The sequence below is a fragment of the Drosophila pseudoobscura genome, chromosome 2 (genome assembly GCF_009870125.1).
Source record: "Drosophila pseudoobscura strain MV-25-SWS-2005 chromosome 2, UCI_Dpse_MV25, whole genome shotgun sequence".
Classification (NCBI taxonomy): domain Eukaryota; kingdom Metazoa; phylum Arthropoda; class Insecta; order Diptera; family Drosophilidae; genus Drosophila; species Drosophila pseudoobscura.
Genome location: NC_046679.1, coordinates 26,870,178 through 26,897,500, shown reverse-complemented (window position 1 = coordinate 26,897,500; position 27,323 = coordinate 26,870,178). Strand labels below are relative to the sequence as shown.

The 27,323-nt window shown below is 47.1% G+C and overlaps 2 protein-coding genes and 1 long non-coding RNA gene across 9 annotated transcripts; 2 read left to right on the top strand and 1 right to left on the bottom strand.

The window, feature by feature from the left end:
* Positions 1-18,159, top strand: LOC6897836 (organic cation transporter protein). 3 transcript variants are annotated; one of them, XM_015182669.2, is made up of 8 exons: positions 3,351-3,571; positions 4,250-4,563; positions 13,100-13,503; positions 13,569-13,821; positions 14,355-14,622; positions 14,847-15,138; positions 16,132-16,458; positions 16,522-18,159. In XM_015182669.2, the coding sequence occupies exons 3-8, from the start codon at positions 13,114-13,116 to the stop codon at positions 16,684-16,686; spliced, it is 1,695 nt and encodes a 564-aa protein (XP_015038155.2). In that variant the 5' UTR covers positions 3,351-3,571; positions 4,250-4,563; positions 13,100-13,113; the 3' UTR covers positions 16,687-18,159. The 3 variants fall into 3 exon arrangements, with proteins under 3 accessions (XP_002137941.2, XP_015038155.2, XP_003736850.2); XM_002137905.3 differs by lacking the exons at positions 3,351-3,571; positions 4,250-4,563 and adding an exon at positions 1-606; XM_003736802.3 differs by lacking the exon at positions 4,250-4,563.
* A 599-nt stretch (positions 18,160-18,758) lies between these two features.
* LOC6897835 (organic cation transporter protein) lies at positions 18,759-26,933 on the top strand. Of its 4 annotated transcripts, XM_033376752.1 has the most exons (7): positions 18,759-19,269; positions 21,033-21,230; positions 24,088-24,481; positions 24,847-25,114; positions 25,805-26,355; positions 26,414-26,559; positions 26,632-26,933. In XM_033376752.1, exons 1-7 carry the CDS (start codon positions 18,907-18,909, stop codon positions 26,722-26,724), a joined length of 2,013 nt encoding a protein of 670 aa, XP_033232643.1. In that variant the 5' UTR covers positions 18,759-18,906; the 3' UTR covers positions 26,725-26,933. The 4 variants fall into 4 exon arrangements, with proteins under 4 accessions (XP_033232643.1, XP_002137940.3, XP_033232641.1 ...); XM_002137904.3 differs by lacking the exon at positions 21,033-21,230 and having other exon boundaries at positions 18,761-19,269; XM_033376750.1 differs by lacking the exon at positions 18,759-19,269 and having other exon boundaries at positions 20,549-21,230.
* On the bottom strand, positions 21,815-23,147 carry LOC26533868 (uncharacterized). 2 transcript variants are annotated; one of them, XR_001451941.2, is made up of 3 exons: positions 22,860-23,147; positions 22,244-22,772; positions 21,815-22,191 (listed from the first exon to the last, which is right to left on the bottom strand). It is a non-coding gene; the product is annotated as an uncharacterized lncRNA (long non-coding RNA). The 2 variants fall into 2 exon arrangements; XR_004468463.1 differs by having other exon boundaries at positions 21,815-22,353; positions 22,416-22,772; positions 22,860-23,142.
* Positions 26,934-27,323: the final 390 nt, after the last annotated feature.

Below are 27,323 nucleotides of genomic sequence, written 5' to 3'. Positions count from 1 at the left end.
CAGTCCGAGTACGAGTCAGTTAGCCACCGTCCGTTGCACAGTTCGCACGTCGCGTCTCACTAGGAGAGCCGCCCTGAGAAAGTAGTTGACCAGTCTATGGACGATCCCTAGTTTTGGCTGGAACGGGAGTGGAGTGTAATGCCAGCGAATGCCAGCACGTCTGGCCAATATTTTGGGCCATTGGAACGTGATTTATGTGGGTCAGCGGTAGCAGCAGCAGCCGATCGAGTGCCCTAGAGCTACTTAGGAATAGCAAACCCCCCCGTCAGCCCCCCTCTGAGCAACCAATGCCACCGGCTGATAAGAGACTAACGGAGGAGTGTGATAAGAGCGCAATTTGAGTGGAGTGGAGTGGAGTGTCGCAGTGCTTGGCGCCAAGTCGTAAATTAAGTGATTTTCGGTAAACAGAGAGACTCAAACTGAAATCGAAATTGCCATTCCCTCAATAATTAGTATATAATCATTAATCAAAGCGAATATTAAACAAACAAAAAAACCAAAAAATGGCAAAACGCCTTGAGAGCCATGAGGAGGAGGAGGCAGGAGGGGACCTGGAGTTGCCGCTGTTGTCGCAGCAGGAGCGGAGTCAACGGAGGAGTGGAACAAGTGAGTACTCTACCATCTACCCCCTCTCTCTCACACACTCTTTCACTCTATTGGGCCATTAAACCAGTTAACTTGGTCAAAACAAGCTAACTGGCACACACACACACACACACACTCGCAGGCCAACTCTTGGCCATAAATCAGTGACACTTGCACATTGCATTCGAGCCAAAGCCAAAGCGGGGTACACGGAGGGAAAAAGGATATTCATTGAGGATTTTTGAGTCCTGCAAATATTTGTTTTATATTTTCCAACCATTTTCGAGCATAAGTTTTCCTCAAAAAACATAAAGTTCCCATTAAATGTTTTTCCTCTGTTTTTTTTCCAAGTGTAAAATGTTGGGCCACTTTCGGAGGAGTGGGGGGCGGGGGGACTCTGCGGACTTTGCCTTGTGCTCTGTTCTGTTCTCCCCTAATCAAATGTGAATGCGAAATATTTCTGCCATTTAATTTATGGAAATCGTGTAGCGCCAAGCACAAAAACCAATTAGAATATTTCGAACAAAAAAACTCCAACAACAAATGCAAAACTCAAAATGAAATTGAAATTGAAACTGAAACTTTTGCGGGTGGCTATGGGGGTTATATGGGTTATATGGGAGCCGGGCCCCTCCTTTGTTGGTTTATGTTGATAATGTATGCCCCTGCCTTCCTGCTTTATTATATTTGCCTTTTGCTTCATTGATAAAAGCTCAGTGTCGGTGTCATTTTCCACTCGATAGTTAATTATTTCTGTCGCTTTCTGAATTAAAAATAAACCCAAACACAATTTGCATTTTATTTGCCAGCAGAGACAGAAACAATAGCCTATGGGAACAACAACAGCAAACCACACACTGAATACTTACTGTTGTTTATTATAAACTGATTAAATAGAGAGACGAATACTCTATGTGGCACGCCTCCGTGACATATATCGCATGCGATAAATTCTGTTTGGGTTTTGTGAATGCGAGTGATAAGGGTGGGAAGGCCTGTACGGAAGGGGAAGGGGAAGGGAAGGAGGATGAATAGTGAGTAAATTAACAATTTACTCTGAGTATTTTTTGGGAATTTATTGAAGACTAATTTTTACTTAATTTTTCTTTCACTCTAACAATCCACTCTCTCAATTTCTTTATAAATATAAATCATAGGCTGTTTAAAAATAAATACATGTATATTCAAATCCAAGATAAACCAATAAATCATCCAACATTCCACGTTGACAAAACCCAACCAAAAAGCTGACAAATTTATAATGTTTTCGATAGAATTGTGCCGCAATTGATTGGGGTCTGAGACAGTCCCCAAAAGGGGGGTAAACATCAACAGGATGTATGAGTAATGATTCGGTAGGAATTCTGCTGTGGGAAAAGCTATGAAATGAGTCAGGCCGTACGACTGCGGCGTGGAAATAGTAAAATACTAAGAGATACATGGGTTGTTGGGTTGTATTTATCTCTCAGATACAGTATCTGGCATATTTGCCAAATCTGTTCAAACTTGATTTCATAATTAGCACTCCATTTATGGCACTCAATTAGCAACAATTTAGCAACCGTACAAAGGGGCTGCCTGTTCGGTTATCTTCGATAACAACTTTGTCTTCGTTCGGTTTATGCCAAGTAAATAAATAATAATAATTTTCTGGCAGAGCTCAGCGTAATGAGACAAGCCCGCAATAAACGAGTGGCAGATAGAGACCCCCAGAGACCCCCACTCATAAATCAATCATAAAGAGGCACCAGCTGAAACCGAATTTCGTCAACAATTATTCAGAGACAGCAACAGATCGCCCTCTCTCTCTCTCTGTCTGTCTCTATCAATAATATAATCATAACACACAATCCAACAAAGTGGGCGAACTATCGCGTAAATTGCCATTAAATAATCATCATCAAACGCGAACGAACCCCAAAAAAAACAACAACAACAAGTATAGCGAAACAAAAGATCCAACACCAACGACGATACAAAAGTGTCAACAAATTGTCAGAATTATAGTTGATGCGATGTGCGATGTGCGATGGGATGTGCGTTGTGTGATCTATCAGGCAAATTGCCCGCCCGACCACACCGACGACGGACAAAGGCATTAGCCGGACGGGCGCTGAGCGATCGCGCTCATTGCCCAACACGTTCCCTCTACAGACTGGCGATCGACACCCGAACCGAACCTCAACACGTTCTCAGCTGCAGCTGCAGCTGCAGCCAGCGCCAGATCGGAGATAGCCGTATCATCAATTGATTTACACTGTGAGTGCGAAAGTACACCTCAGACGGAAATCCAACTGTGGGGGAGGCCATTAAGCCGGCAATCGTGGTGGAAGAACTGGGGATACGCTTTCGTGCCAGTGCCATAAGCACTCTCCTAATTGGTTCCCTGAATCAACAACTAAACCGTCCAAGCCAGGCAACTCCCCCTGGGCTGCAGGGTATGCAAATAATGTTGAGCGAGGCGATGTGCCGGCGATTAAATAACAACAGCAACAGTTTTGCGCGCCAACGTGAGCCGAAGAGAGCGAGCGCCAGAACTAAGAGAGTGGCCGACAAAGCACAGAACCCGAAGAGAGCGCGCATCAGGTGCAGCAGCAGAAGGTAGAAGCAGCAGCAGCAGCAGCAGCAGAAGGCAGCAGCAGCAGGCAGGCAGCAGTCGTCGCGACGACTCCAACATCGGCCGCAATGTCGGCTATCAAAGAATGGTCCATTCCGAGCATCGTCTCGGGCATCGGCCGTGGGCAGGAGAGGTTATAAAAGTTCTTCGCTTTCGAGAGTGGCGTTCAGTTGCTCTTGGTCAGTCGTTGTGTGCGGAGCGCCCCAGAGCAGTAGCCCCCCAGAGAGTCTTTGTCGCTGACGCTGTCGCTGTCGCTGTCTCCGTGTGTCAGTCTCCGTCTGCGTCTCCGTCTCCGTCGTCCGTCGGAATCTCATTCTGAATCTCAATCGCATAGGAAATAGTGCGAGAGCAGGAAGAGTTTTTGTTCGTGTAAGACAAACGTTGTAGCGGGTACGGGCACGGGTACGGGTTGCCAGTGCGGGACACGCGGTGTCCGTGGTGCGGGTGCGGGTGCGTGAGTGCGCATAGTATATATTTAAATAAATGAAACAAAAAAGAGCAGCAGCAACAAATGCGAGTGGCAACAAAAAGATGCTATAGCTATATATACGGATATGTGCTAATATATAGACGCCCGATACTTATGATTTTCGCTACGGCCAGACAATGTTTGGACAAGCCATAAATCTCGAAGGCCCACACACAAAAATTTCATAATTTCCCTAATATTATCATGATTGTTATTTGGACTTCATTATATTTGTATTCAAGTCTATGGGCCCTCGCATTTGTTTTTGCAAATTGGGAAACGCGCGCGCGAATGCCTGCCACTTTGCCACTTGCCACTGCACCACGCTGCGTATGAGTGATGGCTGTCCCAAGCAGCCACTCGCTCTCGTTTCTCTCTGTTTGGGGAAATGCAATAATTAAATGCGGGATATGCAGCCAAAAGAAAAACAAAAACAAACAAAAGTCTCGCACGGGCGGACAGGTGGGACGGGGGGGCGGGTACCGCGTGTCGTATGCGTAATGGCAGCAGACGCTCGTAAAATCAAACAGCAGCTGCCAGAGAGTGCTGACTGATTTTATGCCTCTGTTTCCGTTTAGTGCGCTCTTAGCCGTAAATTTATCAAACAAACGAACAAACAAAAAAAAAAGGAGAATCGAGGCGACAACCGTGCGACGGATTTCCGCGCCAAAGACATCATCATCAAAACCAAACTCAAACTCAAACTGAAACCAAAACTCCAAGAAGTACTCTGAGAAGCTTCACTACCAGCAGCAACAGGAAGCGGGCTAAGGAAATCCAGCATCCAGCATCCTTGCCAATTGTGCAGCAGAGTGCTGGCTGCAGGCCAAGCTCTGAGAGGAGTGGCAGCAACAGCAGCATCCAGTGGCAACTTGTTTTGTATATCCATAAGGTAAGCTCATTACGGCACACAGAGGCACGGCGCGGCACGGTACGGCGCGGCACGGAGAGCTTCGTGACGTTGACAACGCGGCAGAGGAGCTGGAGCTCGCATCCTGGCATCCTTGCCTCGCGGACGTGCCGCCAGCGACATTTGCTTTGCTCTCCTTTGTTTGTTTATTTGCGCGTCTTTTGGCCATACACTTTGTTGACGGGGGGGTACTATGCCTTTGAACAGGTGTTTGGCAAAGCACAGAAAGGCAGCATCTTCGACTGCACCGAAGAACCTTCAAAGGGTATTAACTGCTGCGGCAGTGGGAGCTTCCACTCCTTGTTCTTTGCTTTTTTCTTGTTTTTTTGTTCTCCTTCGAGTCTATTTGTTTTTGGCTCTAACAACAACAAGAAACGGCAGCAACAATGGGAATGAGGATAACAACAATGACAACGACAATGACTTTATCCTGACAGATTGTTGAAGCCCCCGCTTTAGGCCCTCTTAGGAATGGTCAGAGAGGGGGAGAGAGGGCCCTCCAAAGTATCTGGAATTTGCTAAGAAAATTGTGTCCATAAATGGGATAAAGCCTGGAGATTGTCTTTAAAATTAGGCCACAAACATAGGAGCTAGAAGGGAGCTTGTTTCCGCGGTATAACAATGCGAAGAATTGCATGAATATCTCTGTTTTATATTTCAAAGAATTATATAACAATTGGCTTACACATTCCCACAATATTTCAAGTATAGTTTTACAACGAAAATTGCTGGCGGGCTCCATCCGACACCCCATGAAAGTGAATACCCAGCCCCACCCAAGCGCCACAAACATAAACATATTGAGCTGCTCATAAGCAGGAGCAGAAGCTGAAGCATATTCATGGGAATATCTTGACAATTCCAGCGGCAAACAACAAACAGAACGAGTGCCTTCCTGGCAATCACCTGGCGCCGGTCTGCCAGCCCGACCCTTCGTTACCCCCATCTTCCCTGCTCCGGCCTTAAGGTTATGCTAATGCCCGTCCGGATGCTTTGGCTCCCTCCCACCGGGTGACTGGCTGCTTGCCACTGCCGCTGATTGGAAGCGCATAAAAGTAGCAAATCAGTGAGCACTTTGAAATTGAAATTCTAATCAAAAAAAGGCCCGAGAGGAGGATTGTTGCTGCTTAGCTTGGCTAAATTTGAAATTGCCAAACGATTTGCTATTCGATTAACAAGACAGCAGTGGCAAAAAAAAACGGAGGAGAAGGACTTGTCATCGTCATCATCGTCATTCCATTCTCCGCAGCAACAAAAACAGCATCAGACATCAGTCGGAATGGTAATAGATTTGTGAATTCATGTTGACAACAATGGATCAGCGGCAGCAGAAGCGGGAGAGGCAGCATTCACTGAAACATCCACTCACAGATTCACATTAAAAGTAAAAACTAAATAGAAACCAAATAAACTGAAAAGATGGAAGAGTTCTAGCGGTCTGAGGAATACCCCTTCTTTGAACGGAAATATATGCGAATGATCCTAAAGCAGAAACCATTTCAAAGCATATACCCCTCTATCTCTCTCTCTGATGATGAGGGGCATCGTATCTGCTGTCCATGGCTGATGACCTATATTCTGTGTTCTGTTCAGACTGTCCGGCTGTATCCTCTACCTCTCTATCTCTATCTGTAACTGGGACTATGTTTGCAACAAACTGTAGCCAGCCCCGGACTCCACTCAACCGAATTGGACATCAGAGTGGAGAGGACACAGGACACAGGACCAGGACCGGGACGGAACAGCAGCTGCAGTAACGCTGGGCGGCAAGCGGAAGGATGCCTGTAAAGACCCTTCAAATGTGAACGAGAACGAAACGGAATTGCCATATTGCAATCGTTTTTACCCCCCCTGTACCTCCCTGTAGCCCCCTTTAGCCCCCTGCGTGGCTGCTGTCTCTTTTTATGTAATTTTTGCTAAATAAAAGATATCCGCAGATGAACAGTTTTCAGCTTTCTGAAATGCTTTCTGTTGCGAAAAGGAGATGAAAAGGTAGCTGAAATTTGCATAATATATCAAGCCACATACATGTGTGGCAAGCGGGAGGCAGAACTTGTGGCACGCCCCCCTCTCCCCATCGAACCACAAACCCCATAAAAACTTTAAAATGTGGCTCTTGTGGCTGCTGGGCTGCTGGCTGTTCAATTGATTCGTAAATTGATTTGATCCTTGTGAGTCCTCGAAGGGAAGGACACTTCATTGTAATGATTTTGGCATTGGTTGAAAAATTTGCCATTTTATGAAATCCGATCACACAGAAATTGTCGAGGAGCCGCCTTCACCAATTTGTGGCAGGCAATCGAATCTGTGTGTGTGTGTGTGTGTGTGTGTGTGCGCCCTTTGTGGGCTTATAAAATGTTTTTGGGGGAAAAGTGATATGAAAATTGCTGACAAATGTTTTTTCGTTTCCTAATTTGATTTCTCTGGAATTTATGGCTCGCCTCTTTTTATTGGTCATTAGTGTGGAAATTCATTTGGAAAACGGATACTTTTATCCTTTAGTTTCATTTCGGAATACACATGATTTTATGGCTTAAGAATCAAGGAATATCTACATTTAATTTAGTGTTTAATTAATAAATTATTTGCGTGCCTTTGGAATGTGTTTATTAAATGAGAAATAAATGTCTATAAATTATGATTAAGTGTGTAATAAAATATGGTTCTTTCTGGGTAAGAAATATCCATTTGAAGGATCGAATTCCTCGTCCAATTAGTGTTTATATAAATCTCCATTCTCTCTGAAATCTAGCAGAAGTCCCGGGAAAATCGTTATGTGATTGGAAAATGTGTGGCCCCCGTCAAAGTTGTACGGAAACTTTAGAGGTTTCTCTCGCCTTTTCCGGGCCATAAAACGCTGAACATTCTGCATAAATATTGTGCACAAAATGTGTGCGAATTTATTGCCTGATTTACTGCGGAGGCGGGGGCAATTAGTCGCAATAGTTTGCTTGGCCCAACAGGCAGCAGCTAAATTTTCCAATTTGTTTATATAATTACTAATGCTGTTGCTGTTGCTGTTGCTGTTTACTGCTAGCCAAAAGGCCGGACCAGGCCAGACCAGGCCAGGCCCGGGCCGTAATCAATTGTGCTTTAATTGCAAGGCGTGAAAGTCATAAAATCTCAGCCATCGATGAGGTAAAGATCGTACCGAGAGCAGCACGTACGTGTCGAAAGTTGAATTGTTTATATAATTGTTTATTGTGCGTGGGGCGAAAATCGAATTTTAAATTTCCATGGCTCGATTTCCATTATTCAGACGGAGAACCAGTCATCCCGTTCCGCCACGAAATGCAATTTCCACAGGCACAGAGGCATTGCGCATACGCCCCGTTGCACACCGCTGCGGCGGCTGTGGCCTCAGATGCTTGCCTTGCCATGCCTTGGCTTGCCTCAGCTGCCGCTTATCTTTGCAGGCGGCTGTCACACGACTGCAATTAGGCTGACAAGCGATGAAGTGGGGCATGGCAGCGGGCGGGCAGGAGGGGGGGGGGCGAGATGCCCGACGGGCCTCCATCCGGCGGGATATACCATGTACATGGATGTCCCATCATCATCATCATCCCATCATCCCCATCGTCACTCATCCTCCACTCATCGCACACTTGTCGCCGAAACGGAAGCGCAGCTCGTTGCTGCCGCTGCAACTGCTGCGTGCAAGTGTCTGAAGATTACTATTACCCACTTGGCAGGCAGCCTGCCTCATGCCACACACACCCACAGAGCCGTAGCCAGAGCCAGAGCCACTGCCAGTGCCAGTGCCCCAATCCCTGCGGAGGCAGCGGCAGCGGCAGTCTGCATGCATAATAAACAAATCAAATCCTATAAATGTGCAAATTAGCTGTGTGCAACGTCACCGAATGAGTGGCTCCTACACTGGGAGAGAAAAGGCAATGAATGCCAGAAGCTGGAACTCCCAGAGCACCAATTGGCAGCTGTATTTTCCTCTTCTGTATCTCTGGATAACTTAGGATTCCTAGTCTTAAAATTTGTGAAGCAAATTTAAACGTTTTCTTCGATGCACAGGTTCCTGGCTGCCAAAATCCCATTTCGAATCACATTTTGGCATCGTTTCCCTCAGTGTATGAAATGCAGATGCAGGCGTCATCATTATCATTGCCCCCCCTCGCACACCCCCCCGACATCTCTCTGCCTCTCTCTCTGTTTCGCTCTCTATCATTTCATGAAAGTGAATGCACTTTTATATGCATGACTGCTAATTACAGCGACAATTTGTCTATCTCCCCGTCCCCATCCCCATCCCCGAACCCGTTGCCTACCACGCCCCATGGGATGTCCCCAGAGCTAAACGCTTTGCTTTTGTATTACAAATATTTAGCACATTTCGGCTTCTCTCTTCTTGGATTCTTTCCACCCCACCCAACCCCTTTGATAATTGCCCAGGGGAAGCCCCTAACCAAACGATTTGTCATTGTGTTTTTTTGGAGGTATTACCAAGCAGAAAATGGGATATGATCCGAAGAGAGTCTTTGCCTGATTAATATGCCATTTCTGAGGCAAAAGTTCAAGTACAAAGACGGAACTCTATAATACTTTCGATGATTATAAAACTCTGGAGTTTCCTATCGTATAATCAAGCATTAAATTCTCTGATAGATAAGGAAATTCCAGCAATTTGCACGGCAATTACGAAGGTGTTTAAGCAACATTTTACAACCCGTCTTATAACAATACTCTGTGCTCCCAGAGGGAGAAACATATGTACCTCTAAAACAGAATTAACCAAATTACCATCGAAAAACCCACTAATTAGATTTAATTTTGTTGAGATGTGGAATTTCTCTCTCCCCTAGAATACTCGTAACATATTTATGCAAAAGCCTCGCCTCTCTCTCCCTCTGGCAATTGTCTTTTTGCCATATTTTTTAATTAACCATCGGGCATGGAATGGAAGAGCTAAGCAAATTATTAATAGCCAAAGACGGAGAGCGGGGGGGAGCGTTGGCATTGAATTTTCAATTGAAACAAATCATTATTTGAGCAGCGTGTGGATCGTATTCAATTGGTGCTGGCGATGGCGCTGGAGGTGGCGCTGGCGCTGGTGGAGCGTGTCAAGAGATCGAGCGCCCACAGACGCATCCGCATCGGATCCCATGGGAACCCATGTGCAGATGTGTCTGTCTGATCGTGCGCCGAGTAATTGGCTTTTTATGGGCCACTATGTTCAATATGTAAATGTAATTAGCAAACAATTTGCATGGTCCTACACTGGTGTGAATAGAAATAGGGTTACTCCCCTGGAATACCCCTCTCATATGCATACAAAAAAAGGAAACTAGTTTCCCATCTAGAGCTAATAAAAGTGCAATATTTGAACCAGTTCTTCTTTTTCACGGATAAAACATTCATTAATCGCTTGTGGAACAAGTTGTAAATGCAAATATACGATGAATAAACGGTCAAGTCGGATGTGGCACTCACCTTTCATAGATCGGCTTTCAATTGAATTAAATTCCTGAAATTAGAGAAACATTTTTATAGTTTTAGCTAATGAAGAGTTATGGCTTTGGGTAGCCAATAAATCACTCATTGGATGCTGGATTCGGAGCACTATTTCATTCTCCCCCCCTCTACTTGGATCCCCATAACTCTTCTTCGAGTATCCCCCTCCACATATCAATCCCTCTGGCACATTTCTCGCTGAGTCGAGAGTTAAATTTGCATATGTCCATGGGCCGGAAGAGATATTCCCTGGCATTTTGGGGTTTGGTTTGGGGAGATTTAGCATATGTGGCCAGTGGCCAGGGGGCACTCCCTCCCCCACCCTGGGGATGTGGATGTGGATGCTGTGGCTGTGGCAGTAAAATTCACGCGTGATAAGCAGTTGAGCGCACATTTTCACGCACTTGTAAACAGGGAATAAGCGAAGCGTGTCCGCGAAAAGCCGCAGGCAGAAGAATGGAGTCGAGAGGACCCGCCACTGGGGGGGCTGTGTGTGGGGGAGCCTGGCAGGATAATTAATTATCAATTTTATGGGCCACCCGCTGGCATATCCTTGGCTGCAGTTGCAGTTGCAGTTGGGATTAGGTTTTGGTCAGCGGCGGAGTTTGCCCAGGAAGGACATGACAGGACGGGACGGAACGGGACAGGCTGTTACCGCTGGCTGTTACTGCTGGTGTCTGCTGAAGGTCGTCTCGTTGTCGCGTTGTGGGCTCAACGGCTCAATCTCAATGCTATAAACTACGTCGTCGCCGCCATCGCTGCCCCTTTCCCCATCCGCATCCCCAGCGACATTTACCTTCAACTCGCAGCAGCAGCAGCAGGCGTTGCGGCGCTGGTGGCAGGCGTGTATGTGCAATCTGGTGGCACGCTGAAAATAACGCTAATTGCATTTTGCAGCTGCCAGTCGCCGCTGCCCCTGGTCACACACCAGCTACGCTGCCACCCATCTCTGGGGCATGCCACACATCCTGTTTCATGGATTTGCTGGCTGGCTGGCAGGCAGGCCAATAATTGCTGGTGGGCCTGATCAAACAATATTGTCGAATCGACAGGTTGCTGGCTTTGGCTTTTCGGATTAACATAAACTCTCGTATAAAATAAAAGGGAACATTTTAAAGGTGGAAAAAGAAGAGAGGGGCAGCAGAGAAATTCAAGGAAGAAATTATACAAGAGATGCACGGACTCCCCACTCATTCTTTTGCTTCATATCGAAGGAATCTTCATTCTTTGGGTGTATTTATGATGAAGAAAAGGCCATGTCTTAGTTATCTTTGGGACGAAGAAATTAATGGATGCTTTAGCTTCCTTTTGGATAGACATTTTCATCTTAGAAGTGCCTTAAAGAAGTGTCCCAAAAGAAGTTTCCTGAGTAATTTGTAAAATATTCACATTAACACTTTATTTCCCTGGCCCAAAAGGAATAGAAAGGGATAAAAAGGGCTGGATGAGAGGAAGTGCCATTCGGCGAGAGCGGTTTTCATTCCCGATCATGATGAAATTATACAAGGCGGCTCGCTTCGTTACCGCAATGCGCTCTCTTTTCGGGTCTTATATTCCTCATTACAAGAGCAGACTTCGTTGTTCTCTCTCTCATCGAACATGACGTCAAAGACCCGACAGAGAGTCGGCCGATCATTCCCTAACTTAGCTTCCTTACTCCTCTCTCTTTCGTCTTCTCTGCTTCCAGTGCAACGGGAGTGGAGTGCTCTCTTGCCAACACTGCAAAAGTTCGACTCTCTTCTGCTCTCAGGAACGGACTGCTTTGGGACAAAGAGAGCGAAGCTTGGCTTTCATTCGTTTCTATAAGTAAAGAGTAAGAGAAGAGAGGCGAGCGCTTGCTAGCGAATCTGTTGAGAAGTTTTAAGAGTGTGAGGAGTGGGAGAGGGTGACCAGATCGAGTAGAATGGAATAGAACTTTGAATCTACTTATAATCCTAGACCTACTCCTACCCCCAAGAGTAAATTCCCCATTTACGTGCAGTAAATTGCTTAATTATATGAACAGCTCCAACCGACAGAACAAAAAGGATTAAGCAGCATTTGAGGCGGCTAACTAGAAGCCGAGAGTGATTTCGATTCGATTCGTTATGGAGGGGGTGTGGGGCAGGCAAAAGTTTGTTTGTTGCCTACTTTTGGGGCATTGATACCTTCGGCTCGGCTCTGGCCAGAGGCAAAGCTCTGAGGCTCTGCTCTAGGACTTCTGGGACTTCTGGGCTATATATGAACTCATTCCGTGCCAAATCCCAGACAAAGCCAATGCGCTACAAAAGCCTCTGGCTGACTGGCTGGCCACAAAAAGAAAAGGCCAAACAGAGCACAGAGAACAGAGAGGGAGAGGGGCAGGGACATTGGATAGGAATGGAATCGAATCGCAGGAACAAAAAAAAAGTTCAACTAGCAAAAGGACACGAACATCCCACAGCCAAAGCCACAGGACCAGCAGCAGGACCAGGACCCGGCCCCCCAGCTCCCATCCCCAAGCAATTACATTAAATCTTGGCTATTATTCTTTTACTTTGTAGAGCTCTCTCTCTGTTCTGCACACAACTTTTGCTGCTGCCCTCTGCCTGCCCCGCTGTGGCAGGGCCACTGCCTCGCTGTAGTTAATCGCCTCCAACGTGATTGAATTCCATCGAACGCAGGTTGACCAATGACCGGACCAGGCGGGGGGCCGGGGGCAGGGGGAGACCAGTTCTAATAAATGAAATAGACCCGCTTGACTTGACTGCATCTGGGGCTGCTCCTGCTCTGCTTCGTCCTTTGGCTGTTTCTGAGAGGCTGTTGGATGTGCTGTTGCCTTTGACCCCGGGACTTGGTTTATGGCCAGTCACTGACCACTTAACTAATTGCTCCTTTGTGTGCCACTGACACGGGCAATAAAATGAGTTCTCTCATACGGGATCCAGTACTCCAGTTGGAGCCACAGTTTGGCGGCATCTATCAAGTCAATTATTTGCATGTTCCACTCTTAATCTTTGGGATACAAGATGGGGGAGTATCTTTGAAGGGAATCTTTCCGTGGCACTCTTTAATCTTCCCCTTGCCTTCTTTGCAGTTCCTGTGTGCATCATGCACAACACCGGCAAACCAACCACCGCCTCTCCGCCCACAGCACAGCAGCAACAGCAGCAGCAGGCAAGGCCACAGTCGCCGTCACCCGGACGGAATCCCGCGGAGGATGAGGACGAGACCGATGTGATTGGCGACCTGATGGGGCACTACGGCAAGTGGCAGCTGCTGATGACGGTGCTGCTGTCGCTCTTCCAAGTGCCCAACACCTTTCACATATCCTCGTCGGTGTACCAGGCGGCCAACAAGGACTTCTGGTGCCAGCGGCCGCTGGAGCTGCAGCAGATGCCCGTCGACGAGTGGCGCAACCTGAGCGGCTCCAACGACAACTGTCATCGCTGGGAGGGCATCGGCTGGAGCAGCCTGGCGAATGATACCACGCTGCAAGAGGTGAGTCTTCAGTCTCTTAATCCCTCAAAAGGACTCAAGTGAATCCCTCTCTATCTGTCTTTCAGGCAACGGAGGTGGTCGCCAGCGTGGGCAATCTGGTGGCCTGCGAGAGCTGGGAATACGAGACGCACGACAATGTCGGGAACACCTGGACGTCGGAGTGGGACCTGGTGTGCGACAAGGAGCACCTGAAGAACGTGGCCGAGATGTTCTTCCTGCTGGGCGTGGCAACAGGTGGCATCATCTCCGGCTATCTGTCCGACAAGTTTGGCCGCAAGACAATGCTCTTCATATCGGCCATCCTGCAGACCATATTCGGTGGGTACCCCCCGTTCCCCCTTCTCTAGCCACTCTCTCTATCCTGTGTGCGCATTGTGGCCTTTAAAGGCCATCTGCCACACTGGCCCACACTCACCTTCAACGTGTCATCATGACAATGGCCATGGATGAGTGTCCCGTCCTCCGGCCCCCCCATTCGACTGTGAACTTGGCCATGTCTGGGGGTCAGCACACGTCGAGTGGCACGGCGTGGGGCACTCAGGACTGGGGCACGGACTGGGGGCTGCCGCAAGCGCAGTGCCTTGTTGTCCTTGTTGATTAAATCTCTGGCACAATGTAATTGGAATTTGCATTCAAAAGGACATTACTAATGAGGAATCGTGTGTGGCCTGCACACGTCTCTGATGCGGAAGCGGATGCTGGGAGCTCGGGCTCTCAGGTAAAATCGAACATTGAATCAAGGGTTCATGGTTGATTGGAGAGCCCTAATGAAGAGGGATCCTTAAATTTACTTCCCCGAACATTGCACATATATCTATAGTATCTTTCCGTCTTTCCGTCCATCCATGCAGGTCTCTGCCTGTACTTCTGCAGCTCCTTCGAACTGTATCTAACGCTGCGCGCCCTCCTCGGACTGGTGTCCGTTTCGGTCACCTACTCGGCCCTCATTCTGGCCATCGAGTATGTGGATGGCAAGTGGCGGACCATCGCCGGGATGTACAATCTCTTTCCACTGCCAATCTCCTACATGATCATCTCGGGCCTGGCCTATCTCACGCAAGACTACCAGGCCCTGCAGCTGTGCATCGGTTTGCCGGGAATATTCCTCTGTTTTCTCTGGTAAGAATCGAATCCATTTCGGAAGGTAAACAAAATACATCTCGCGGAGAGGAGGAGAACGAATGAATTTCCACAGACGAGTATATATAGAGGCACGCGGTATAGATCAGAGACCAACGAATAAATAGCCCAAGCAGCGCGCGTGGGTGTCCCGCGAAGACTCTTCCGCGGCACATGTTCTTCCCAGATAATTTATTTGATTTTTCTTGTTGTTTTGCCTGCAGGTTCGTGGTCCCGGAATCGCCGCGCTGGCTGCTGGTCAAGGGTCGTGTCGATGAGGTGCGTCGCATCATCGAGGCGGCGGCCAAATTCAACGGACGCCAGCTCCCAGTGGACTACCAGCTGACGCCGCCGACGCAGGAGAGCAGCTCCCAGAACATAACGCATCTGTTCCGCTCCAGCTATCTGCGGCGCATCACCATCTGCTTCCTCTGCATTTGGTTCACCATGAATCTGGTCTACTACGGCATTATCCTCAACATGAGCTCCTTCGGGGGCAATGTCTACTTGAATTCGGTGAGTCCGGCCCTCGCCTCAGTCCGTCTTAATTTGCATCAAGCATACGCCGCGTGGGACGGATCCTCGCTGGCAAATCCACTTAGGATTGCGAATCGGATGGAACATTTCATCCGATCAATCAAGCAATCATTTAGCAAGTGCTAAGTGCCCACTCGTCAGAGCAGCGAGGATGATGTCCGTCTAATTGGATTTGTCAGCAGAGCATTCCCTCTCCGCGGAATGCGGAATGTGGCATGTCAAAATTCCCTGGTGCACGGGGCAGAGGGTGGTGTGAAAATGTGTTTACAATCGAATTATGATGTTACTTACCGCCACGCCCCGCCCACACACACACGCCCACCTCCACTCTCCATGGACAAATCCCCCACAGCCACTGCCGCGCAGCCACCATCTTATGGGATCGGGTCGGGGAGGGAGGGGGGTCTCGTTTGCTGGCTGGGGGCCAGCAGAATGTCCGGGGATTGCCGGCGCGGAGAGGCCTTGGATTAGCGGCCCGGCCGCACAAAATAAACCGAATATAAACATGTTTGGCATTTGGTTTTCGGGGGATTTTTCGATTGTTATAAAATGTTTAAGGGATTAATGGGGGCTTTGTCTGGCGAGAGAGTTTCAGAGATGAAAGGAATATCTTCAATATTTCTATATACAAATCATTTAAATGTTACTTGGGGTCCTACAGGGTAGAAAGATCTATCATTCTTTGATTATCTATTATCTAAAGATAGACTACTAAAATCCCACTTCAAAGAGCCCTCGCTCCTCCTCAGATCTACCAATTTTCCCCGCCATTTGCTCATCACTGTCGGGAAAATCCGACAATGGGCCTGGGCCTGGGCCAGTGGGAGGGGCTTTTCAGCTAATTTATTGCATAATTTATTTTGACATTTGCTGGCGCACCTTTGATGCCGCGCTCTGATTTAGTGCGCCCCGCCGACACTTGACAACTTTTTGCTCACAGAAGTCCCCGGTCTTTGCCCCCCAATGTTTTAGGCGCTAGCTGGCCTAGTCGAAATACCCGCCATCGCCGTGGCCATGTATATCATCACTAAGGTGGGCAAGAAGTGGCTCTTCTGCGCCACACTCTTCTGTGCCGGCGTGGCCTGCTTCTGCGCCACCATCACCGAGGGGCGCGAGGACATACTCTGGCTGAAGATCACATTCCTGATGATGGGCAAGTTCACGATCAGTGCCGGGAACACCATCATGCCGGTCTACACCGCCGAACTGTATCCCACGGCCATTCGCAATGTCGGCGTGGGCGCCTGCAACGTGGCCGCTGGATTGGCCCTGATCCTGACACCCTATATATCGCTGCTGGTAAGCCAAGGGTATCCCAAAACCTCCTTAATCCTATCATTTGTTCACTCTCTCTTTCTGCAGAACAAAATCGAGGGCCACTTGCTGATGGCTCTGCTCACCGCCTGGAGCATCTTTGGGGGCTTTGTGGTGCTCTTTCTGCCCGCGACGGCCGTCCGTCGCAATGCTGCCAACTCGGGATCGGGCGGTGGCAATCAGAATGCTGCCAGTGCTGCCAAGCAGGTGTAATAATCGCTGCTGTCCTGCCCAGCCTCTCTGCCCTGCCCTGCCTCTGCCTCTGCCTCTACCTGTGCCCCGCCCTGAAGAACAAAATATATTTTGGCTGGTCCAAAGTATGAGCTGATGATGAGAAGAAGAGAAGTACAGACCCCAGCCCAGCCACGCGCCTGGAACCTGTAACGAGTCGACATATCCACCGCCTCAAGCCACCTCTATCCAATAGATCCAAGAGATCCCACAGATCCCACAGATAAATAGATAAACCAAATCGATTTGACACGCAGTTATTGTACGAATGGTAATCGAGCAATCGAATGTCCAGATCTATGCCAATTTAGAACGCTAGAACGTCACAGAATGTCAGGCAGGACCTTGTTTTTGCGTAGCACGTAGTGAGTACGAGTATCTTAACAATTAATAAAACTACAACTAAAACTAAAACTAAAACTAAAGCGTAATGTAACGTAATGGCTTATAGCTTATGTCATAGTCTCTAAGTATCGGAACACAAACCGCAAAAAGCAACAGAAATACTACCCTGACAAAATCCGCAGAAGATTCTGTGTCTTTCCAGAGCTCAAACGAGGCTTCGGTTCGCATCGAAGGCAATGAATTTTTCCACAGAGTTCGGGGAGATCTATCAACAGATATCCCCCACTGGAACTCTGTGCAAATTTTGAGTAAATCCCATAGAATATCTTGTTGAATTAATGCATGTACACAAGTATTGCTAATCTAATTACAACACACCCACACACTCAAATTATATTCTTGTCAATATGTCTTGTCAATATCTCAACGTACACATAATCTTCTTGTCGTCGTCGTCGTCGTCTTCTTGTTGTCTATTAATAAAAAATGTTTTCCAAAACGCGAGATCAATTAGTGAAGAGTGAAGAATGAAGAGAAGAGGCTAAATAAATCTTCGAGAATTGTAATCTCTAGTAATCGTAGTCAATTAATGCTTAGTCCTATCCGTACATATACACACTATATTGTGCTATATATAGGGCAGATCAGTCATCAGTGAGTATCGGTCAATTATATGGATTTGTATATAGTACAGTCATGTACCCCGAGGACGAGGAGTTTTATTGTTTCAAAAGTCGGCTCAAGAAACAGAACAACAAAATTTCCAATATAATGCATTTAACAATTAATTAATATACATATGTATATGTGTGTATGCCTATGTATATGTATATGTGTGCGTGTATGTAAATCAATAAATAAAATGTAGCAAAGAAATACATGCATATGCGCGTCGTATAAAAGTATCTGTTGAATCGCTTGTTGTACTTATGTATCTTGTATCTTAAAGAATTGTTATACTCATTTCTCCATTCAAAGATGTGCATATATATTTTGTATTATTTTTACATAGTTTATGCTTAATGTTTTGTTGTCTACTGTACTTACGATATAAGATCCGGAGAGACTCTTTCTTTAAGTTTCGAAATAAATGGAATACCCGAGAATCAATTAATTGTTAATTTTTAGGCCGGCAGAAGAGATCAGATCGGTTCGGATCGGATCCGATCGCTCTTCTTCCCAAGAAAGTTTGAATAAATAAATATATATATGAAAATTGTTGTAAATCAAAAATTACCAAAAGCAAACCAAAGCTAAGAAAATGCATATTATAGTGTCAAAAGGAAATATATATATGAATAAATACAAATTAAAAAGGTACTACAAATGGTTTCAATCCAGAAAGGCAAAGGAATGGAGAGGTTCGTCACTCAAAATTATAGATGGGCAAATAGTTGAGGGGGTATATATTTCTTGTTATCGAAGTGATCGATTATGGACTTTTTGTATTTAATTTTAGGGCGACAAAATCTGATCATCAGCATACAATTTTTGTCGTGTTTTTTCGTGCCGATGTGTCCCGATGTCGCGCGAAGTAAGCACGATCCATGCCCACCGCTACTCGCAATACAATCAAAGCAAAAGCTTCAGCTGCAGAGGGAGGGAGCTTTACGGGCAGCTTTTTCGCTTACCTGCACGGCACGCTCTTACGTTACGTATTTCTTAGCAGCAGCGGCTGCCGCTGCCGCTGCGACTGCAGTGCTTATAACAGAGCCGCGCGAACTTTTAACGGATTTAGATCGACGCCAACAGCTGACCGACGAAAACCGTTCGATCCGGAGTTTTTCCAAACCAATCAAACGAAGAGTTAAGGAAAGAGTTTTTCGTGTATATTTTATAGAGCGCCAGTGTGGAAACATGAGCGGTGTGCTGCGTCGCGGTTCCTTGAGTTTCGATTTGAACAAGGGCAGGGGCACCATCGAGGCGAACCTCTACGGCGGGTATCGCGAGACAAAGCCTGCGCCTGGCACACCGGAAATCAGTGTCATAGCATTGGACTTTCGCCGCTACTCGGATGACTTAAAGAAGGTTCCTGTTGTCCCAGCCCCCCCAGCCCCGCCAGCAGGGTCCGCCCCAAACCCAGACCTCAGCCAGGATGTGGACAGTGATGTGATATCGAACTTCCTGGGCCACTACACCCGCTGGAGCTTCCTGTGGACCTTCCTGCTCTGCCTGTTGCAGCTGCCCACCACCTTTCACCTGTTCATGTTCGTTTTCCAGGTGAGTTTTTTCGGTGTTTTTGGTGTCGGTTACGGATACGGTTTTCAAACCAAATATTTGATCAGTTGATTGCCTCACACACTCCCCCATCTAGGTCGAAAACCAGCGGATTGGGGGCAGAACGGGGCTGAGACCGGAAGAAAATATTGAGTAATTGATTGGGTGATTGGAAAGTGTGCGCTGCGAGTGATTTGCAGTAATGGCAATGTTTACGTTTATGTATCTATGAACTAATTGGCCAACAAAAAACATATAAAAGTTAACTTTTGCAGCTATGGGTTTACTCCTGCTAGATGGCTCCCAGATATCACCCAAAGTGGCAATGTATCTCAGGAGAAACCAATTGAAGTAGAGTTTATATTGAGATTGTTTTGGGTAATGGTTGTAAACGCTTATCAACGAAAGATAGAGCCGAAACATACTCATTTGTTGGCCAATATTCAGTAGTAAATATTTCACGGTCTCTCTTGCCAAAAAACAACAATTGATAAGCGCCGCACTTGAAAAATATGTCAATTTGGACAACAATTTGGCAGTACTTCAAACACACTTTCAAACACGCTCTTAACAATCGTTTTTCAAGCGCCTGTTTTGGCCCACTCGACTTCCTCTCGACCTTCGGGCACCTTTTGGCCACGCCACGCATCTCCATTCATTTGCATTTGACGAGCCATTTATCAGCGGGGCAAGTATCTGACGGATGGCTGCAGTTGCGTGCGCATCATTTCGCGGCTCGTTCTGCTGCCAGAATGCCTGCCTCAATTGCTCGCTCCGAGTGCACGCCAATCGATAGTAATGAATGATAATCATCATCGAGTAGCGTGCTAATGGGCTGCCCCAAACAAATCGCAGAACAAAAACCGCACACCACCTTGACACACAGAGAGGGTCATCGGTAGTCGAGGGATTGCAACAGAGTCAATCAAGAGCCCAAGAAGTCATTTCACAGACGATGATTACAGCAATTGGCAGCTAATAAAGTGGGGTATTTGGTCATTGGCGGCACCTCCCTCGATCATTAAGGATCGATTATCACAGAAGATCAAAGAGAGACGACAGATTTATAGCCCTTGTGTCATCGGCGAATGAGGAAGCCAATCTTATCTGCTTAATTGTTTAGATTTTATTGATTTTTGATAGCCCTCGATTCGAAATAGATTGCGTTTATCTAATTAAAAACACTTAATAACGGTCTAAGGCATTTGCTCTGATGAAAATCTTACTTGATATTACACATACGTTACGTTAGACACATGATAAGATATTCTATTGCGTTGCCAGAACTATAAAAGGTATAGTTTCATAGAGATCTGCCTGTCATTCGAGTGGTAGTGCTGCAGTGAGTGGTGGAGCATCAACCTTGTGGGTGTCAAGGCACTCCCCGAAAAAGGTCGGTCATTCGAGTGATTCTTTAATGATTCATTTGGCCAAAAACACATTTAGTTAACACGTATTTGGGTTATCAGACAAGTACCATCTCCGGCCGAATTGTTGGACATTATCACAGAGCCCCTTTTGGAATCGGACCGAACGCCGCGCCTGCGTAGAGCCGAGTCTTGTACGCACTCTCGGCAGTCACCAGAGTCGCGACACCGGTCTCAGACTCAGACTCAGACTCAGCCGTAACTTGCATCTGAATGGTGGCATGGCAATCTGTAAACTATATATTTCACAAGCCCACATTCTAATTCAGTTGGCTTGCACCACAAGTGGCAAACGGTTGCGATTTCGAGTCTGAGCCAGATCCGAGTTCCCGAATGGAGCTGTCAGATCTGCCGCTGCCATCTGGCGAGGCCTCGCCCATGCTGCAATCCAGAGATTTGGAGGAGCTGGAGCAGCTGCAGACCACATTGCTGGAGCGATTCTTCGGTGCCATGAGCCGCTGGCAGGGCCACTGGTGCTGCCTGCTCTCGATCTTCCAGGCCATCTGCACATTTCACATATTCATCTATGTGTTCCAGGTGAGTGGTCGGTGCAGCAGGCACCTGCTGTGCCTGGTCTTGGTCTGGTCTGGTCTGGGCCAGCAGCTTTCTGCAATCGTTGCGCTCCAACGGCTGCCACATGTTGCCCATCGCGTTGCCCCGCAACGACAACTTCAACTAAACTCAAGCGCAAATGACAAGGTTCTTTGTTGAATCAATGCCAGTTATCAGCCATCGTCTACTCGCATGTACACACATAGTACTTCTGATAACATTATAGGTAGAGGGTGTGCGAGTGCGAGTAATTGCCAGCCAGAAAGATAGACTGACAGACCCACAAACCTGTTGATTGTATAAAAGATTGCGACGCCTCCTGTGTGTGGAGATACGCGTGCATTCCGATCAGTGAAAGATACAATTTCATTAAGAGAGAGGGAATTTCGATTGAGCCCAGGGCCATTTGGGATTCCTCTAACTAAAGTTTGGGGCTGTTTGTTTAACTCCTAGAACTCTAGAGAAGATCTGCCCAATATCTAAGTCTATCTATATCTCTAGACCCCCTAAACTTCCTTCTATCCCTCCCCAAAGAGTATTCCCCTGTTCCACCTTAATTGTTTCACTTTTTTGCTTAATTATTGACACACAAAATAAAAACAAAAACAAAGCGTGGAGTAATAACAATTATATGAACTGGCTTTCAGACCAAACGAGTTTTGCTTTGTTTTTGCCTCCCAAAAGTGAATTCTTTGGGGCTGATATCTCTGATATATTTCTCCCTCTGCAAAGCGCAGGAGATGACATCTTTATGGTCATAGAATTTCCCACAATGTGGCAAGAGCAAGAGCTTTCAATTAGCTGCCACTCCACTCCACTCCCATGCCACACACTGATCCATATCAGGTGTTGCTTGAGGCAGACACCAAGGTTAGAGCTTAAAAGGTTACACTCGGAGTCGGACTCGGTCGCTGGCTCGTACCTGAGGCTAATATTGACCGCTAAACTGTCTAAATATATTAATTAAACAATAATAGTAATAAAATACACACACTTACCGATTTGTGGCCCAGTGTCGGAGAGGCGGCACGGCACGGGGCACACTGGTTGCAGCGAAGCGAAATCGGATTTGCTTTCTCACCTTTGGGGGGGGTCAAGCATGGCGGCCCTGTAACAATTAAGTTAACGATTAGCCACAAACATATTGAGGGTTTAAATAGAGCAATCTACCAGGGAGAACTGTGGGTCAAAGATCTTCCCGGGAATCTCAAGCAGGAAGCTCTTTTTCCCCCGACAACTCCCAACATTCTTTTAACAATTGAATGCAAATTGAACCCCATGACGGATACTTGATTCACCAATCGTAAATCATGTATTGTCTCAAAAACAATAGCTAATCGATGGATAATTAATCGGAGATTTGCATAAAGCTCTAAGGTGCTTGACCTCAGGCCATAGACCACCCTTTAAAGACCCATAAAAGTCGGGTTTTGCCTCAGAAATAGTCCCTCAAAGCCCAGTGTGCCGCTTGTCAGGCCCTGTCGTTGGAATAAAGTGCAATCAGGTGCAACTGCAGCTCGTGCATATCTGCAAACCAATTTATCAAAAAAGACAAAAAAAAATAATAGTTAGAAAAAAAATCTGTATGTGGTTCGGCGGACAAGTAGAACCCACGCTGCGGAGCCCAGAATTCCATTGTTGCACGAGTGCATTCGTATGTGGCAGGCCATGCAAATGCCTGAAACGTGACAGGCGGCAACCGAGAGAGAGAGGGGGAGGCAAGTGCCACAGCGGCCACAAACCGCGCGACAAATGACATCAGAGGAGAGCCGGCCAGGCTGCCAGATCAACAGTTGCCGACGTGGCCATAAACCACCAAAAGAACATTCACTTTCACCTCACAGGAAAAGGACAGACAGAGAGAGCTCTCGAATGAATTATTGAACATGTTTTCTGTTTTTCTGCTTTTGCCGGCGCACTTTAACTTGAACTTGAAACAATTTCCTCACAGCATACTAAATGTTTAATTGAGGCACGTTTCGCAGTCTCGAGACAGGGGCTGGGGCTGGGGCAGGGGCAGGGCTTTCGACCTGTTTCGAGGTTTGCCTAACACCGGAACGGGTGAGTGGAGAATCCCTTGAGTGAATAACCCCCCTGGAGGTGCCAGTAGCTCCCTTGATAAGCCGCTTACATGAGGATTCGATCTTCAATCATTCAAACCGCACACAGCACTTCTCCTTTGGGGTAATTTTTGGGCTGTCACGAAACATGCTCGTAAATGAAATGATTAATTGGTCTGTAAAAACTAACTACGGAAGAAATTTAAACGATTTAAACGTACGAGTATCTGTGGCATCGACTTTGCTTTTCTCCCATTCGAAACATAAAAAACTTGTTATTCGAACTTTGATCGGGGATTGGGATCGGGGATTATGTGCTTCACGTAGTAATTGCAAACGTGAATCGATTGCTTAAGTGTTGGGTATATTTTGGGTATGCCTTTCCGAAATTTGGGTATTCTTTTGACAACCTGCGGCTGAAGTTCTGGCAAAGATATATAGGTATTTTATAGGATTTATATGGATCTGAAGAGGTCTCTGGGCGAACTATTGTGAGTTATTACTTTGAAATGTATTATTTATGAGTCAAATGGTGAAGTAATAGCAAAGGCTATATAGTACCAATGCGCTGAATCATGCCCAAGCCATGTAAATGGTTGTATTTGCAATCGAGAAGAGTCTCGAGTCTCAGAACCCAGACGAGCTGAGCAGCCGAGCCCCTCATGAACAGCTCTCTCATGCAACATCTTAATACTTTATAGTCTTTGGTAATAATAAGAAATACTAGTCGGCTCTAGCACTACCCCAACATTTACCCATTTCCCACACCTCTAATCTTACAGACTGCACCCAAGGACTTTTGGTGTGCCCCGCCCGCAAATCTCAACCAAATGAATCTCTCGGAATGGCGCAATCTCAGTCAGACATCGGATGGCTGTCTCCTGCTGGACCTGGACTACTCCCAGCTGATCGTAGAGGATGGCCAGGTGACGAATTGGCCCGCGAATGCCAGCGACCTGGGCTACCGGCAGTGCCAGGACTTTGAGTTCTCGGACAACGATGCCCTGACGCTGGTGCAGGAGTTCGAGCTGGTCTGCGGCCGGGATATCCTCAGTCTGGTGGAGACCTGCTTCCTGGTGGGCGCTGCAGCCGGGGCCGTGCTCAGTGGCTGGATTTCGGATCGTTTCGGCAGGCGGCACACGCTGATGGCATTCGTGACGATACAGAGCGTTTTCGGTGAGTCCCCAATGCATAGCTGATGGACTCTGATTGCCCCCAGGATTTGGATGGACATGTGTGGCAATTTGGTTTTGGTTTTTTGGGGATTCATTTTCTAATTGTCATTTATATGCAGCAATGGCTGCTTACATCCATCCTTCGCCTCGTCCACCTCCTCCTCGTCCTCCTCGTCCTGCGGATGAGCGAGCATGTGAGCATTTGCATTTGCATTCGTCCTCACGCTCTGCGGCATGTCCTGGGGTCGGGTTGGGATTTTAATTGACTTTACACTTTTATTTACGTGTCTGACCTTGCCACTGACATTCTCGCTTCCTCTGTGGCTCTGCCACATCTCTCTCTCTCTCTCTGTGTGTGTGTTGCAGGTGGAATTTTGGCCTTCTCAACATCGGTGGCCATGTTCATGTCGCTACGTGTTATAATTGGATTCGCATCAATGACCGTGACTGTTGTGAGCTTCGTGCTGGTGGTGGAGCTGGTCTCCGGCAAGTGGCGGACCGTAATCGGTATTCTCAACATTCTCCCAGTGGCCGTAACGTACGTCCTGGCCTCGGGGATGGCCTATCTCATACGCGACTGGCGCATCCTGCAGCTGGTCATCTCATGGCCCTGGCTAATTATGCTTGGTATTTGGTAAGTAATTAAGATAGAAATCAGGGAAGAAAAAGAGTGGTTACACTCAAGACAAAACCCCAGAGGGAGGCCTTTGGGATTAGCAAAAGAACTTTGTTCAAGCTTTCGACGACTCTTTGGTATTTCGTGTCCTATTTAAGAGCAATCAGAGCCATAAATTTCCGCAGCCAAAAGATAAATCATAAATGAAGATAGTCCCCAAAGAAATTCCTAAAGAATTACAGCTTATCTTAGATACAGAACTACTTCCGATTCAACTGTTTTCCTCTGGGAAACCCACAGATATTTCCACTCCATTCCACCTTCAAGTTCTTTCTCTTCCTTTCGATTGGCTAAACCTTCTGACAGCCACATTTCGACTTCAAAGCCTGCACATTCTTCGAAGGCAGTCAACGAAATGAATTGACAACAGAACGAAGCGGAAAACAGCAAAGAATCCTACACACAATTCGTGTGGGATCAATTAGATTCCCAAAGGCACAAAGCACATCCCTGGCCAGGGACATTCCTCAGTGTTTACACTCGAGAGCGGCCCCCAGGGGGAATGGAATCCTTTGCGATTAGCCACATTAGCCAGTGGCCGGCCAGGACTTCAATTGCAATCAAATGAAAAACATTCCGCAGTGCCAATAAATACTCGGGGGGAGAACTGACATTGATGCCCCGTTTCCTTCTTGTGCTCTTTTGAAGGTTCTGGCTGCCGGAGTCGCCGCGCTGGCTGCTGGCCCAGGGCCGCCTGGATGAACTCTGCGGATTAATTGAGCGAGCGGCCAAAACGAATGGCACTAGCAGCCAGCTGCCGACCAACTACCGCAAGACCCTGGAGGCAGCAGTGCCGCGGGAGGTGCAGCCCCAACAGGAGGGGGCCGGCAGCGAGGAGGTGAAGGGAGATTCGTTGGAGGCGGCGTCGAGCCACCAGAGTGGCCATGTGAACCCCCTGCTGGTGGTGTTCGGCGGCAAGTACTGGCGCACCACGTGCCTGACTCTGATCATCTGGCTCACCCTGATCATCATCTACTTCGGATTGACCCTTCACCTGAGCAACCTCGGGGGCAACATCTACATAAACAACGCCGTGGCGGGCACCATCGAGGCCGTGTCGATCTGCACGAGCATTCTGGTGGTGCTCAAGGCGGGCATACGCCGGAGTCTCATCGGTTACATGCTGCTGCCGGGTCTGTGCTGCCTGGCTACGAATCTGGTGCCCAGCCAGACGGGGGTGATAGCTCTGGCCACCATAGGTGAGTCCTCCTCCCACCGCCACTCCTGGAGCTAATCCTTCTTATGTTCCTTCTGCAGCCAAGTGTTTGATTGGTGCGAACAATGCCATCATTCCCACCTACACGGCCATGCAGTATCCCACGATTGTGCGCAACTTTGGCGTTGGAATGGGCAACCTGGCCGCCGGCATTGGCCTCATCCTGGTGCCCTTCCTCTGGCATTTGGTGGGTACTCCCTAACCCAACAATTATCCTCTCGATTCCACCAATTACCATCGTTTTGGTTGCCTTTTCCAGGAACACATTGATGCCCTGCTGCCGCTGAATGTCATGGGTGTTTGTGGCCTCATCGGCGCCATTGCCATTTGCCTGATGAAGGATGTGAATTAGCTGGAATCTGCACTAACCCTTTTCCCGTTTTGACATGTCTAACTGTGATATATTGGAACCACACACACACACACGTAGGGGGGATAGCGCTTAGTTGCACCCGCACTAAAAACATTTTTTTCTCATTCTACACTAAACTAAGTTCTTATATTTGTTTTTTATTTATATCTGAATGGAATTAAAAATTCTGAATTTATTTTAAAACCAAAGCAGAAAGGTTTCTTTAATTATGATTTTTGAAAAATTATTAAATTTGTGGGTCTTTAAGCAAGACATAATTAAAACAAATTAAATCTGGCAGGAAAAAAACGCCTGGCTAGCCAAGCTGCAAACCAACTAAAAGGTGTGAAACCCAGCTAATTCCCAGATGGTTTAGAGCTCTGCTAGCCTGCCATGAAATCGCTTATACGCACCGTTGAAGCAGCTTTGGCTTTGACTTTCAGGCCAAAAGCAAGGCTTAAACCCAGCCAAAGCTCAGTCTGGAGCGTTGCCAGTTGTCTGAATTTTCGTTGGGCTCATTCGCGGACGCGGTAAAAGTAATTTAAATCTAAATCACGTTCCACGGAGCCGAAAGACAAAATCGATTCTCATGTGCGAAA